Below are 16,829 nucleotides of genomic sequence, written 5' to 3' on the forward strand. Positions count from 1 at the left end.
GGATGTAATTTCCCTCCTTGTGTTGGAGTTTTCTACCTATTATCCTTTGTAGGGCTGGATTTATGGAAATGAATTGTGTAAATTTGGTTTTGTCATGGAATATCTTGGTTTCTCCGTCTACGGTAATTGAGGGTTTTGCTGGGTATAGTAGCCTATGCTGGCATTTGTATTCTCTTAAGGTCTGTATGACATCTGTCCAGGATCTTCTGGCTTTCATAGTCTCTGGTGAGAAGTCTGGTGTGATTCTGACAGGCCTGCCTTTATATGTCACTTGACCTTTTTCCCTTACAGCTTTTAATATTCTTTCTTTGTTTTGTGCATTTGGTGTTTTGACTATTATGTGATGGGAAGAATTTCTTTTCTGGTCCAATCTATTTGGAGTTCTGTGGGCTTCTTGTATGTTGATGGGCATCTTTTTCTTTAGGTTAGGGAAGTTTTCTTTTATAATTTTGTTGAAGATATTTACTAGCCCTTTAAGTTGGGAGTCTTCACTCTCTTCTTTACCTATTATCCTTAGGTTTGATATTCTCATTGCATCCTGAATTTCCTGAAATGTTTTTTTGGGGGGCTAGTAGTTTTTTGCATTTTGATTTTCTTTGACTGTTGTGTCAATGTTTTCTATGGTATCTTCTGCCCCAGAGATTCTCTCTTCTATCTCTTGTATTCTGTTAGTGATGCTTGCGTCTATGATTCCTGATCTCTTTCCTAGGTTTTCTATCTCCATGATTGTTTTCCTTTGTGATTTCTTTATTGTTTCTATTTCGAGTTTTAGATTCTGGATGGTTTTGTTCAATTCCTTCACCTGTTTGATTGTGTTTTCCTGTAATTCTTTAAGAGATTTCTGTGTTTCCTATTTAAGGGCTTCGACCTGTTTACTTGTGTTGTCCTGCATTTCTTTCTTTCGTTTTTGTCCTGTATTTCTTTAAATGAGTTATTTATGCCCTTCTCAAAGTCCTCTAACATCATCATGAGATGTGATTTTTAAATCAGAATCTTGCTTTTCTGGTGTGTTAGGGCATCCATGACTTTCTGTGGTGGGAGAACAGGGTTCTGATGATGTCAGTGGCCTTGGTTTCTGTTGCTTAGTTTCTTGAACTTGCCTCTTGTCATCTGGTTGTCTCTGGTGTTAGCTGGTCTTCCTGTCTCTGACAGTGGCTTGACCTTCTTGTAAGCCTATGTGTTAGCACTCCTGGGAGACCAGCTCTCTCCCAGCAGGATCTGGGTATAGAGAGCTGTGGCACAGGGTCAGATCCAGGCTCAGACAGAAACCAGAAGCTGATTTGGGATTACAAGTAAATGACAAAGTGATTGTAAGTTCCATTCTTGTTAGTTATAGAAACAACTACTTCCAAAACTCTGAGACTGTTAGAGTTTCTCGTTTACCCATTAGGCAAGATCAATGTCTTAGCTCAGTCCTTGGGATCACGTATTTTTATAGTCAATCAGACTGTGTTGTCTTACACTCAAGTTTACAAGAATGTGGTGTAGGATTCTTATTCCAGGAAATGCAAGCAAAACTGCTTTTCATTCACTCACATAATTTTATTAAATGCCTGCTTGTGTACAATAGATAAGATACTTGCCTCATTTCCCCTTTGGATTCTTCACTTCCTGTTTAGATTTTCCTTCAAGTTCCCATGATACTAGGCTTCTTTGTTTACTTTAAAGCCTTTTTTCCTATTTATTTATGTGTGTATACTTGTAAATACTTCATAGCTGTTAAACCATTGCTTATATTTTAGTTTCTATTTCTAGGGTTCTAAAATGTTGGTTTCCTATATTTTAAGTTTATGGTCAAATGTTTTGAGAGTAATCAAGATCCCTTGTTTCCCTTATTACTTTTTTTTTGGTTTTATTTTATTTCATTTTTTTTATTAACTTGAGTATTTCTTATATACATTTCGAGTGTTATTCCCTTTCCCGGTTTCCGGGGAAACATCCCCTCCCCCCTCCCCTTCTTTATGGGTGTTCCCCCCCCTTGTTGCCCTCCCCCCAACAATCTAGTTCACAGGGGGTTCAGTCTTAGCAGGACCTAGGGCTTCCCCTTCCACTGGTGCTCTTACTAGGATATTCATTGCTACCTATGAGGTCAGAGTCCAGGGTCAGTCCATGTATAGTCTTTAGGTAGTGGCTTAGTCCCTGGAAGCTCTGGTTGCTTGGCATTGTTGTACATATGGGGTCTCGAGCCCCTTCAAGCTCTTCCAGTTCTTTCTCTGATTCCTTCAACGGGGGTCCTATTCTCAATTCAGTGGTTTGCTGCTGGCATACGCCTCTGTGTTTGCTGTATTCTGGCTGTGTCTCTCGGGAGAGATCTACATCCGGCTCCTGTCGGCCTGCACTTTTTTGCTTCATCCATCTTGTCTAATTAGATGGCTGTATATACATGGGCCACATGTGGGGCAGGCTCTGAATGGGTGTTCCTTCTGTGTCTGTTTTAATCTTTGCCTCTCTATTCCCTGCCAAGGGTATTCTTGTTCCCCTTTTAAAGAAGGAGTGAAGCATTCACATTTTGATCATCCGTCTTGAGTTTCATTTGTTCTAGGCATCTAGGGTAATTCAAGCATTTGGGCTAATAGCCACTTATCAATGAGTGCATACCATGTGTGTTTTTCTGTGATTGGGTTACCTCACTCAGGATGATATTTTCCAGTTCCGACCATTTGCCTACGAATTTCATAAAGTCATTGATTTTGATAGCTGAGTAATATTCCATTGTGTAGATGTACCACATTTTCTGTATCCATTCCTCTGTTGAAGGGCATCTGGGTTCTTTCCAGCTTCTGGCTATTATAAATAAGGCTGCAATGAACATAGTGGAGCATGTGACTTTTTTATATGTTGGGGCATCTTTTGGGTATATGCCCAAGAGAGGTATAGCTGGATCCTCAGGCAGTTCAATGTCCAATTTTCTGAGGAACCTCCAGACTGATTTCCAGAATGGTTGTACCAGTCTGCAATCCCACCAACAATGGAGGAGTGTTCCTCTTTCTCCATATCCTTGCCAGCATCTGCTGTCACCTGAGTTTTTGATCTTAGCCATTCTCACTGGTGTGAGGTGAAATCTCAGGGTTGTTTTGATTTGCATTTCCCTTATGACTAAAGATGTTGAACATTTCTTTAGGTGTTTCTCAGCCATTCGGCATTCCTCAGCTGTGAATTCTTTGTTTAGCTCTGAACCCCATTTTTTAATAGGATTATTTGTCTCCCTGCAGTCTAACTTCTTGAGCTCTTTGTATATTTTGGATATAAGGCCTCTATCAGTTGTAGGATTGGTAAAGATCTTTTCCCAATCTGTTGGTTGCCGTTTTGTCCTAACCACAGTGTCCTTTGCCTTACAGAAGCTTTGCAGTTTTATGAGATCCCATTTGTCGATTCTTGATCTTAGAGCATAAGCCATTGGTGTTTTGTTCAGGAAATTTTTTCCAGTGCCCATGTGTTCGAAATGCTGCCCTAGTTTTTCTTCTATTAGTTTGAGTGTATCTGGTTTGATGTGGAGGTCCTTGATCTACTTGGACTTAAGCTTTGTACAGGGTGATAAACATGGATCGATCGACATTCTTCTGCATGTTGACCTCCAGTTGAACCAGCACCATTTGCTGAAAATGCTATCTTTTTTCCATTGGATGGTTTTGGCTCCTTTGTCAAAAATCAAGTGCCCATAGGTGTGTGGGTTCATTTCTGGGTCTTCAATTCTGTTCCATTGGTCTATCTGCCTGTCTCTGTACCAATACCATGCAGTTTTTATCACTATTGGTCTGTAATACTGCTTGAGTTCAGGGATAGTGATTCCCCCTGAAGTCCTTTTATTGTTGAGAATAGTTTTAGCTACCCTGGGTTTTTTGTTATTCCAGATGAATTTGCAAATTGTTCTGTCTAACTCTTTGAAGAATTGGATTGATATTTTGATGGGGATTGCATTGAATCTGTAGATCGCTTTTGGTAAAATGGCCATTTTTACTATATTAATCCTGCCAATCCATGAGCATGGGAGATCTTTCCATCTTCTGGGGTCTTCTTCAATTTCTTTCTTCAGAGTCTTGAAGTTCTTATTGTACAAATCTTTTGCTTGCTTGGTTAAAGTCACACCGAGGTACTTTATATTATTTGGGTCTATTATGAAGGGTGTCATTTCCCTAATTTCTTTCTCGGCTTGTTTCTCTTTTGTGTAGAGGAAGGCTACTGATTTATTTGAGTTAATTCTATACCCAGCCACTTTGCTGAAGTTGTTTATCAGCTTTAGTAGTTCTCTGGTGGAACTTTTGGGATCACTTAAATATACTATCATATCATCTGCAAATAGTGATATTTTGACTTCCTCTTTTCCGATCTGTATCCTCTTGACCTCCTTTTGTTGTCTGATTGCTCTGGCTAGAACTTCAAGAACTATATTGAATAAGTAGGGAGAGAGTGGGCAGCCTTGTCTAGTTCCTGATTTTAGTGGGATTGCTTCAAGTTTCTCTCCATTTAGTTTAATGTTAGCAACTGGATTGCCATATATGGCTTTTACTATGTTTAGGTATGGGCCTTGAATTCCTATTCTTTCCAGGACTTTTATCATGAAGGGGTGTTGAATTTTGTCAAATGCTTTCTCAGCATCTAATGAAATGATCATGTGGTTTTGTTCTTTCAGTTTGTTTATATAATGGATCACGTTGATGGTTTTCCGTATATTAAACCATCCCTGCATGCCTGGGATGAAGCCTACTTGATCATGGTGGATGATTGTTTTGATGTGCTCTTGGATTCGGTTTGCCAGAATTTTATTGAGTATTTTTGCGTCGATATTCATAAGGGAAATTGGTCTGAAGTTCTCTTTCTTTGTTGTGTCTTTGTGTGGTTTAGGTATAAGAGTAATTGTGGCTTCATAGAAGGAATTCGGTAGTGCTCCATCTGTTTCAATTTTGTGGAATAGTTTGGATAATATTGGTACGAGGTCTTCTATGAAGGTCTGATAGAATTCTGCACTAAACCCGTCTGGACCTGGGCTCTTTTTGGTTGGGAGACCTTTAATGACTGCTTCTATTTCCTTCGGAGTTATGGGGTTGTTTAACTGGTTTATCTGTTCCTGATTTAACTTCGGTACCTGGTATCTGTCTAGGAAGTTGTCCATTTCCTGAAGATTTTCAAGTTTTGTTGAATATAGGCTTTTATAGTAAGATCTGATGATTTTTTGAATTTCCTCTGAATCTGTAGTTATGTCTCCCTTTTCATTTCTGATTTTGTTAATTTGGATACACTCTCTGTGTCCTCTCGTTAGTCTGGCTAAGGGTTTATCTATCTTGTTGATTTTCTCAAAGAACCAACTTTTGGTTCTGTTGATTCTTTCTATGGTCCTTTTTGTTTCTACTTGGTTGATTTCAGCTCTGAGTTTATTTCCTGCCTTCTACTCCTCCTGGGTGTATTTGCTTCTTTTTGTTCTAGAGCTTTTAGGTGTGCTGTCAAGCTGCTGACATATGCTCTTTCCTGTTTCTTTCTGCAGGCACTCAGAGCTATGAGTTTTCCTCTTAGCACAGCTTTCATTGTGTCCCATAAGTTTGGGTATGTTGTACCTTCATTTTCATTAAATTCTGAAAAGTCTTTAATTTCTTTCTTTATTTCTTCCTTGACCAGGTTATCATTGAGTAGAGCATTGTTCAATTTCCACGTATATGTGGGCATTCTTCCCTTATTGTTATTGAAGACCAGTTTTAGGCCGTGGTGGTCCGATAGCACGCATGGGATTATTTCTATCTTTCTGTACCTGTTGAGGCCCGTTTTTTGACCAATTATATGGTCAATTTTGGAGAAAGTACCATGAGGAGCTGAGAAGAAGGTATGTCCTTTTGCTTTAGTGTAGAATGTTCTATAAATATCTGTTAAGTCCATTTGGCTCCTGACTTCTCTTAGTCTGTCTATGTTTCTGTTTAATTTCTGTTTCCATGATCTGTCCATTGATGAGAGTTGGGTGTTGAAGTCTCCTACTATTATTGTGTGAGGTGCAATGTGTGTTTTGAGCTTTAGTAAGGTTTCTTTTACGTATGTAGGTGCCCTTGTATTTGGGGCATAGATATTTAGGATTGAGAGTTCATCTTGGTGGATTTTTCCTTTGATGAATATGAAGTGTCCTTCCTTATCTTTTTTGATGACTTTTAGTTGAAAATTGATTTTATTTGATATTAGAATGGCTACTCCAGCTTGCTTCTTCTGACCATTTGCTAGGAAAGTTGTTTTCCAGCCTTTCACTCTGAGGTAGTGTCTGTCTTTGTCTCTGAGGTGTGTTTCCTGTAGGCAGCAGAATGCAGGGTCCTCGTTGCGTATCCAGTTTGTTAATCTATGTCTTTTTCTTGGGGAGTTGAGGCCATTGATGTTGAGAGATATTAAGGAATAGTGATTATTGCATCCTCTTATATTCATATTTGGATGTGAGGTTATGTTTGTGTGCTTTTCTTCTCTTTGTTTTGTTGCCAAGACGATTAGTTTCTTGCTTCTTCTAGGGTATAGCTTGCCTCCTTATGTTTGGCTTTACCATTTATTATCCTTTGTAGTGCTGGATTTGTAGAAAGATATTGTGTAAATTTGGTTTTGTCATGGAATATCTTCGTTTCTCCATCCATGTTAATTGAGAGTTTTGCAGGATACAGTAACCTGGGCTGGCATTTGTGTTCTCTTAGGGTCTGTATGACATCTGTCCAGGATCTTCTGGCTTTCATAGTTTCTGGTGAAAAGTCTGGTGTAATTCTGATAGGTCTGCCTTTATATGTTACTTGACCTTTTTCCCTTACTGCTTTTAATATTCTTTCTTTATTTTGTGCGTTTGGTGTTTTGACTATTATGTGACGGGAGGTGTTTCTTTTCTTGTCCAATCTATTTGGAGTTCTGTAGGCTTCTTGTATGTCTATGGGTATCTCTTTTTTTAGGTTAGGGAAGTTTTCTTCTATGATTTTGTTGAAGATATTTACTGGTCCTTTGAGCTGGGAGTCTTCACTCTCTTCTATACCTATTATCCTTAGGTTTGATCTTCTCATTGAGTCCTGGATTTCCTGTATGTTTTGGACCAGTAGCTTTTTCCATTTTCCATTATCTTTGACAGTTGAGTCAATGATTTCTATGGAATCTTCTGCTCCTGAGATTCTCTCTTCCATCTCTTGTATTCTGTTGGTGAAGCTCGTATCTACAGCTCCTTGTCTCTTCTTTTGGTTTTCTAGATCCAGGGTTGTTTCCATGTGTTCTTTCTTGATTGCTTCTATTTCCATTTTTAATTCCTTCAACTGTTTGTATTTTCCTGGAATTCTTTCAGGGATTTTTGTGACTCCTCTCTATGGGCTTCTACTTGTTTATTTATGATTTCCTGGAATCCTTTCAGGGATTTTTGTGACTCCTCTCTATGGGCTTCTACTTGTTTATTTATGATTTCCTGGAATTCTTTCAGGGATTTTTGCGATTCCTCTCTGTAGGCTTCTACTGTTCTCTAAGGGAGTTCACGTCTTTCTTGAAGTCCTCCAGCATCATGATCAAATATGATTTTTAAACTAGATCTTGCTTTTCTGGTGTGTTTGGATATTCCGTGTTTGCTTTGCTGGGAGAATTGGGCTCCGATGATGCCATGTAGTCTTGGTTTCTGTTGCTTGGGTTCCTGCGCTTGCCTCTCTCCATCAGATTATCTCTAGTGTTACTTTGTTCTGCTATTTCTGACAGTCGCTAGACTGTCCTATAAGCCTGTGTGTCAGGAGTGCTGTAGACCTGTTTTCCTGTTTTCTTTCAGCCAGTTATGGGGACAGAGTGTTCTGCTTTCGGGCATGTAGTTTTTCCTATCTACAGGCCTTCAGCTGTTCCTGTGGGCCTGTGTCTGGTGTTCACCAGGCAGGTCACTTGCAGCAGAAAAGTTGGTCTTACCTGTGGTCCCGAGGCTCAAGTTTGCTTGTGGGGTGCTGCCTACGAGCTCTCTGCGGCGGCAGCAACCAGGAAGATCTGCGCCACCGTTTCCGGGAGCCTCCGTGCACCAGGGTTCCAGATGGCGTTTGGTGTTTTCCTCTGGCGTCGGAGATGTGTGCAGAGTGCAGTCTCTTCTGGTTTCCCAGGCGTGTCTGCCTCTCTGTAGGTTTAGCTCTCCGTCCCACGGGATTTGGGTGCAGAGAATGTTTATCCGGTCTGTCCTTTCAGCTTCCGGCGGTGTCTCAGGCGCAGGGGTCCTGCCGCTCCCCTTATTACTTTAAAAACAAAATAAAAAACAATATATTACTTAACATTTAAGATGTCCAAGTATTGAACTCTCAAAGATCTTCAGCTCTTTCTAGATTATTACACGTTTATCATCAACTTTAGAATATTTTTGTCCTATTTTGAGACAGGGTCTTTTGTCATCTACACTGACTTCGATTTTGATATGTAGCTGAGGCTGCCTGTGAATTCTTGACTGTCCAGCTCTACCTCCTAAGAACTCCGATTACAAGCATGTACCACTACATCAAGTTAGAATACCTTTAATATACCACTGTTACTCACTAATGTATGTATACGTAATACAAATGTGTTTTCAGGGAAATGAATTACCAATTAGTAGCAAGGGAGAGTCAGAGTGCCTACATCTTACAGAACTCTAAAAAACAAACCAACAATCCCCACAAAACAAAACAAAAACAACAAAGTATACTATTGAGAATCAAGAGCTCTCTTCCCAGTTTCCTCAGTGATGTAGCCACTGGTAAGGTGCCCAGTTCCTATAAGTAATCCCTTATCCATGATCCTATAAGTAGTCATATTTAAACTCATCAGTTCAGCAGTAGCAACAAAAAGACTTGAATGTAGAAGGGGGAAGGGATGGGTGAGAGTGTTCAGATCGGGAGCGAGCAAGAGAAGGGTAATGCACGTGAATATGGTGGAGGTATGCTGTGTGTGTACGGGATGTCACAATGAAACCTGTGCATCTGGTTTTCCTTTTCCTTATTAGGTTATTGGTACAAAACCAGGGCGTTCTCCAGGAAAAGCTGTCAGTTCTTACAGTCTGATAATTTTTTTTTTCATTTTTTCCCCTCCAGAATTTCAAAATGCCTTGAAGATATTTTCTAAGGTGAAAAGTGGTCGTGTGGCCACCGGTGATGTGGGTGCTGTTTTGCAAAGCATGGATATCTTAGTGAACCCTGAGACACTCAAGGATGTGATACAGCATGCTTATGAGGACAGTGAGTTATTTGAACTTTTCAAATCAGTTCTGTTACACATTATTAGTCTTCATCTCTTCTTTTCTCTCTTGACTTCACCTTTTGCTGCTGGTGCTGCTTACTGATCCCTTCATAAAAATCAATGTGGAAAACACATGAGAATGTTCTACAATTGTTCTAGTTTGGTATTTTTTTGAAAATTAAGAATAAAGTGAATTTTAAAAATTTCAACATTGCCAGGCAGGGTGTCATACACTTTTAATCTCAGTGCTTGAGAGGCAGAGGTGGGCAGACCTCTATGAGTCTGGTTTCTATGAGTTCCTGGTCAACCAGGATTAGTCACATAGAGAGACTCTATCTTAAAACACACACACACACACACACACACACACACACACACGCACGCACGCACGCACACACACACGCACACACACACGCACACACACACACAACTTCAACACTGAGGTGGTGAGATACTTCCGTTGGTTAAGGGCTTGCCTTGTTAGCACAAATACTTGGCCACACAATATGACATATATATGTACATATATGCACACATATCTATACATACTTATGTATCCATACATACAATAAAAATAAGCTAGAAATTAAAATCTTAAAACATCCAGCTTTGTCTTGTTTTCAATGGTTCTTTCTTGTCTTTATAGATGGGTCATTTCTTAAAGGACAAAGGAGGAGTGTTACTTCAGAAATGAGGAGACACAGAATTTTATTATGTAGTTTTGGTTAAAATTTCTTATCCTGTTTGATTATTCTCTATGCAACACAGCTTGGCTTCAAATTTTATATGGATTTATGAGATGTTCTATGTCATGCTAATATTTGCCCAAAGGATAAGATAGCCTACGCTAATAGATTGGTTAGTGATTGTTGAAATGATTTATTCATTCAACAAGCCAGTTAGTTACTTAATACCTACTGTGCGTGGAGTAATGATTGGTGGAATAAACATGGATAAAATACAGTTCTAGCGTGTAGAGAGCCATGGACATGACAATGCTCTGTAGTAATTACCCACAGTGAGCTGTGGGTAAGGCTGCTATTGGAAACACCAGGGAGAGATTATCAGAGAAGGTGATGCTCGAACTAAATATTGACAGGTTGGTAGGGGTCCATTGGATGAAGTGATGGTGAAGAATGAGAGAGGCGCTGTAGGCTGAGACGACAGTTTGTATAAATACGACAGGGAAAAAATATCAGATATTATGTCCTTTTTAAGTGAGTTCCACTGGCTTTTGTCACTTGCTAGTGGTGACTTTGGAGTGGTTTGAAGCTAGAACTGAACCTTGAATAGTTCCATAGGTTTGTTATTTATTTGGTTGGTTTAAATTTTTTAAAAGTATATCTGAATAAGTTGTGTCAGCTGTAGATACATATACAAACCACATGCAGGTGCCCAGAGGCCAGAGGAGCGATCAAATTCCTTGGACCTAGAGCTTACATATAGTTGTGCCTCTTCCTGCCAAACAGCCATTGCTTTGTGCTTGAATATTCCTCTCTTCATACACACATACCACACACTGTCACAAAGATGCTTCTTTCTGTTAAGTATGAAAATCACCCCTGTGTGTTGGGGGTACCCCAGGCATGCTAGCCAAACACTCTGCCAGTGCTTTGTCTTCAGAACCCACGAGAATTGCCTAAATAGGTGTGTTTGATGATGAGAGTTAAAATCTACTGGGAAGTACCTAATGCACGCAGAGAGGCAAGTTGAAGTACACGGAATGAAGTACACGGCAGGGATTTGGTAGAGAGTTATGGCTTAGAAGTAGAAGAGGATTGGTGGAGAAGTGGATGGGTTGGGATCAGTACAAGTTCAGACCACAGCATAATTGTTTGTGTGCTTTTCTCAGTACTTACAAATAATCGGTTGAAGTGGATTAGAGGAGAAAGGCTTGTAGGGTCTGTGTTGGCTCTCCCCCGTGCTGGTGAGAAGACAGAGTCTGTGGATGGTGGTGTGAGATCAAGGACGTATGGGAGCTGGGTGTGGTGTGTGGTGGCACACGCCTGTGATCTAGACACATACCTGTGATCCCCCGGCACATGTATGTGATCCTGGGACATGCCTGTCATTCCCACAGTTTGGGGCCAGCAGGGACTTTACAGTGAGTTCCAGGCCAGCTTAAGTTATAGCATCAGATTTTATCTCAAAAACAAAGCAAAAACAATCTACGGGGGTAGAAAAGATGACTTTGGAAATAAAAGCTGCGCAGGAAACTTCTGTGTTTGGGTGGCTTTTGAGTCTCGATGCTATCTGGTATGGGGTAAGGCTCAAGCTGTTTGGCTTCCACATTAAGGGAAACAAAGATTCGGCACACCACTAATGTCACACACGTAGAGGGATTGACTCTGTAGATGCTCTTAAGTAGATTTTACTCATTCAAAATCATTCTTAAGTGATAGGAAGTAGATGTTTTGCTAAGGGTTGGAGAAATAATTGAAATACACATTCCTGGTTCCTGGGCTCACAATCTGGAATCTGAGACAAAGGAATAAATGCTTGAAGTGCTATCCATAGTAAATCCTCAAAAAATATTACAGAATGCTAACCAGATTATCTGCCATAGAGACTTAGGGTGTGGCTGTTTCCTTTAATGAGGACAGCTATGGTCTTAATTTTTTCACTTCATTGTGTTCTGAGTTACTAATGAACAATTCCGGAAAGTTCTCAAAACTCATGGTGGCTGCCCTCTGACTCCACCTTCCCATGGTGGCTGCCCTCTGACTCCACCTTCCCATGGTGGCTGCCCTCTGACTCCACCTTCCCATGGTGGCTGCCCTCTGACTCCACCTTCCCATGGTGGCTGCCCTCTGACTCCACCTTCCCATGGTGGCTGCCCTCTGACTCCATCATCTTCCCATGGTGGCTGCCCTCTGACTCCACCTTCCCATGGTGGCTGCCCTCTGACTCCATCATCTTCCCATGCTTCTGAATCAAATTCGTATTGCATTCAGGTTGTCAGTTACATCTATGCTCAAAAACAATGGAAGTGCTTTAAATTCCTTTCTATCGCAGGTTCCCACACCATGGACATCGGAGACATTATATTTACGTTGGACGAACTGCAGCAGCAGTATGAAGACATCTGTAAGGGATCCCGCGTGGCTAGCCCTTTAGTTTATACGTAATCTTTAAGTCAACTCCTAGCCGACAGTTTTAAGAAATCTTCGAGTAAGCTGTACACCTCTATTCCTAACTTTCTAACGAGGGAGACCAGAACACAACGTCCTACGGGTGTTGCTTCCTCATATTGATCGTCTGAGAGTCTCCGACACGAATTCTTCACGCGTTCTTTACCGTTTCTGGTTATTTGGTATAGTTCTTAACTAAGTATGTCCCATTTGATCTTTTGATGTGCTCTATGCCACATTTTAAATTTCAGATATTCATTTGTTCAAAATATAATTTTGTCAAGGTTATCCCAATAATTGTTAAAGTTCTGCAGTCTGGTTAAACTTATAACAAAAAACAAGCTCTGTCTTCAATTTCCCCTCAGCTTACGTTCTCCAGGGGCAGCAGTTCTTTGAATATTTTAGATGACTCCTTGATATTCCTACTTATACCTTATTGTTAATTTTTTAATTAAAATTAATTGACAAATATATATATATATCCCGATGTGCAAAGCGTGATGATTTTTGTAATGCACACGCTTACTTATTGAAGAGAATCAGCATTTCCATCTCCCCAAACATTCATCTTTCATATGTATTGGGAACTTCCAAACTTTTAAACATTTTAGAATTTTTGAGAGAGTAAGCGTTCTGGTATGTCCTCCGCATCCACCCTCACCACACACAAGTCCATTCTTCCAACACATTTATAACCAACTCAGTGAGCTTCTAGCTCAGTATTAATGCTAGTAAACCTCAGAGAACACTGCTTACAGCCGTTGTATGGTACCTCGTGGGTGCCTTCTTTCTTTCTCTAGAACACTAATCCCTTTCTTTTAATTAATACTTGCCATTTATTTATTTGCTAGCTCTTTTTAAAGAGCAATTTTAGTACTGATTTGACCTCAACTGCTCTCAAATGTCAGACAGTTATCTTTGTAAACTTGGACGTACCCATCTTTCTGTCAGCCCTGTCTTACTGCAGAAACTTGTCTCCCAGTACTCTGACGTGCAGGTCCGACAGCTTGCATACTGGAGAACTAATGGGTTTTGTGGATCTTTGCAACCTCTGGACGTTTGCATTCGAGGCTTCCCTGTTACCTATTTTCTGGGTTCTTCACTTCTCTATCTGATTTTGTCTTCGTGTTCACTAATAGACGAATATTGAATTGTGTTACTTGTTTTTTTTTTAAACGATACACATTTTAGACATTAATTATTTTCAGATGGATGTTTCCCAGATTTTTCTTTTAGTCTGAAAACTTATTTCCTAAGTTATCTAGAAGCATCTTAGTTTAAAATAGTCCTATTTACCTGATTTTTTTTGATTTTGGCAGCATATAAAAATTGTCGCAATATTGATGTCTTGAAATATTTTTCTGTGTTTTCTTCAAGTGCATTCATGGTTTCAGGACTTAAGTTTATGTTTTTGACCTTGTATTTTTATATGGCGAATTTCTAAATTCATTACTTTATTAGTTCTAGTGAGTTGTGATGGAATCTTAAAAAGGGCTTTGCATTTGTAAGACCTTGTTATCTGGAAACAGGGACAATTTATGTCTGCTCCTACAATTTGGGTGTCTCTTTTCCTGACCCCTATTGCTAGGATTCCCAGTGCTGTGCTGGAGAGAGTGGGCCTGACCTTAAAGGGAAGGCTTTCTACTTTTCAATACCAAGTAAGAGGTTCGGCAGATGTTTGTCTCGTGTGGCTTTTATTGTTGAAGTATATTCTGCATCCAACCTGGCGAAAGGTTTTTGCATCAAATACTGTTCAGTTTTATCCAATGCTTTTCCTGCGTCTCTTGAAGTCCCCATGATATTTTTGTCCTTCGTATTGCTCGACGTTTTAAGTTACATTCATGTATTATTGTGCCTCAGTGTGGATAAACAAGTGTGCTATTCACACAAACAGGTCGGAGGGAAATTCTCTCTTGTCGTCATGTGGGTCCTGAGGATCAAACTCAAGTTGTTCAACTTGGTGGCAAGCACCTTCCCCCACTGAGCAATCTTGCCAGCCCTCCTTTCAGCTGCTGATATTGATATATATATATATATATATATGCATATATATTATATTTATAAGCTTCTATGTGTTGTGTCATCTTTGCATACCGGGTATAAAGGCCGATTGGACATGGTGATTGATCCTTTATATATTCTGTTGAACACCCTGGCTGGTATTTGTTGAAAATATTTGCATCTGTGTTCATTAGGATATCGTCCTGTAGTTTTCTTTTCTTAACAGTGTTCTTCTGGCGTTGGCGTCACAGTGATCCCGACCGTATGAATGTAGAGGGGCTGGAGACAGACAGCTCAGTAGTCAAAAACACATACTGCTCTGATCGGGGGCCCAAGGTTGTTTTCCCAGCAGCTATGTTGGGTGACTCATACTGCCTGTAATTCCAGATCTAGGATCCAGCACCCTCTTCTGGACTCTGGGCACCTGCATTCATGTGAACATACCCTCCATGTGCACATAATTAAAAACAAAAGTTCATGAAAAAATGCATTTAGAAACATTTCCTCTACTTTAATTTTTGGGAAGTGTTTATGTATTAGTTCCCATGCAAAGGTTTTTTTGGTACCTACTAGTGATACCATTGCATCCTGGGGTTTCCTTTGAGGATACTTTTGTTACTAATCTGTCACTTTATTTGTTACTAGTCTGTTTAAATATTCTACTTTCTTTATGATTGATGGAAAAATGATAAATTTCTTGTGATTTATCCATTTCTAGATTATCCAATTTGTTGAAGTGAAATTTTCTATAGTAGTCATTTGTGATCAACTAGGTTTCTGAGGTATTAGTTATGCTTCCTCTCTGATGTTTTTGTTTGAGTCTTCTCTATTTCCTTGGTTTAGATTTTAATTAATTAATTTTTTGTGGTGCTGTTAAAAAAAAAGAAAAGAAAAAGAGTGCTGCAGAATGTATCTATCATCCTTGTCCCAAAGATGGAGAGACAGATCCATGGGCTCACAGGCCACAAAGATCCATGGGGCTCACTGGCCGCAAAGATTCGTGGGGCTCACCAGCCGCAAAGATCCATGGGGCTCACTGGTCACAAAAATCCATGGGCTCACTGGCTGCCTGCCTATTCTACTTGGCAAGCTTCAGGCCAGTGAGAAACACAGTCTCAAAAAGCAAGGTGCATGATAACCAGGAAAGAACCACACCTAAGGTTGTCCTCTGGCCTTCATACATGCGCATGAGAGTGTGTACGCACGTGCGTGCGAGCACACACACTTTTTTTTTTTTTTTTTTTGGTTTTTTTTTTTTTTTCGGAGCTGGGGACCGAACCCAGGGCCTTGCGATTCCTAGGTAAGCGCTCTACCACTGAGCTAAATCCCCAGCCCCGCGAGCACACACACACACACACACACACACACACACACATACACACACACACACGTGACAATATGTAAGCACTCCCCATAGATGTGGGTGTATATGCATGCACTCACACAAACCTATAATGATGTTATAGGTGAACTACATACCATCAATTATAGTACTAGGCTAATCTGAGTCTGTGAACGTTTACTGGAGTCTTATATTTTCTTGTGTCTCTATGTTGCTTCTTTGTGATTCAGGATTTCAAGAGCTTGGGTTGTTCTCAAACTTACCGTGTAGCCAAGTTTGACCTTAAACTCTGATTTTTCTCTTCTCTGACTCCCAAGTGCCAGGGTTACAGGTTTGCGCCACCATGCCTGGCATATTTTGGCATTTTTCATGCTGTTTAACAATCCTCCTTTTTTTTTTTTGGTTTTGTTTTTTTCTCATCTTTATTAACTTGAGTATTTCTTTTTTTTTGGCATTTTATTATTATTATTTTTTTACTTTCTTTTTTTTCCCCATCTTTATTAACTTGAGTATTTCTTATTTACATTTCGATTGCTATTCCCCTTCCCGGTTTCCGGGCCAACATCCCCCTAACCCCTTCCCCTCCCCTTCTGTATGGGTGTTCCCCTCCTCATCCTTCCCCCATTACCACCCTCCCCCCAACAGTCACGTTCACTGGGGGTTCAGTCTTGGCAGGACCAAGGGCTTCCCCTTCCACTGGTGCTCTTACTAGGCTATTCATTGATACCTATGAGGTCAGAGTCCAGGGTCAGTCCATGTATATAGTCTTTGGGTAGTGGCTTAGTCCCTGGAAGCTCTGGTTGCTTAGCATTGTTGTTCACATGAGGTCTCGAGCCCCTTCAAGCTCTTCCAGTCCTTTCTCTGATTCCTTCAACGGGGGTCCATTCTCAGTTCAGTGGATTACTGCTGGCATTCGCCTCTGTGTTTGCTGTATTCTGGCTGTGTCTCTCAGGAGCGATCTACATCTGGCTCCTGTCGGTCTGCACTTCTTTGCTTCATCCATCTTGTCTAATTGGGTGGTTGTATATGTATGGGCCACATGTGGGGCAGGCTCTGAATGGGTGTTCCTTCTGTGTCTGTTTTAATCTTTGCCTCTCTATTCCCTGCCAAGGGTATTCTTGTTCCCCTTTTAAAGAAGGAGTGAAGCATTCACATTTTGATCATCCGTCTTGAGTTTCAGGTATTCTGTGCATCTA

At 40.3% G+C, this 16,829-nt stretch overlaps 1 protein-coding gene across 7 annotated transcripts in view; it reads left to right on the top strand.

The window, feature by feature from the left end:
• Efcab3 (EF-hand calcium binding domain 3) overlaps window positions 1-16,829 on the top strand; it is a 492,651-nt gene that overhangs the window by 31,520 nt on the left and 444,302 nt on the right. For all 7 annotated transcript variants that reach the window (XM_039086129.2, XM_039086123.2, XM_039086125.2 and 4 more), the window contains exons 9-10: window positions 9,015-9,158; window positions 12,175-12,246. In XM_039086129.2, coding sequence (XP_038942057.1) covers window positions 9,015-9,158; window positions 12,175-12,246 — 216 coding nt within the window. The remainder of the gene's footprint in view (window positions 1-9,014; window positions 9,159-12,174; window positions 12,247-16,829) is intronic.

The sequence above is a fragment of the Rattus norvegicus genome, chromosome 10 (assembly GCF_036323735.1).
Source record: "Rattus norvegicus strain BN/NHsdMcwi chromosome 10, GRCr8, whole genome shotgun sequence".
Classification (NCBI taxonomy): Eukaryota; Metazoa; Chordata; class Mammalia; order Rodentia; family Muridae; genus Rattus; species Rattus norvegicus.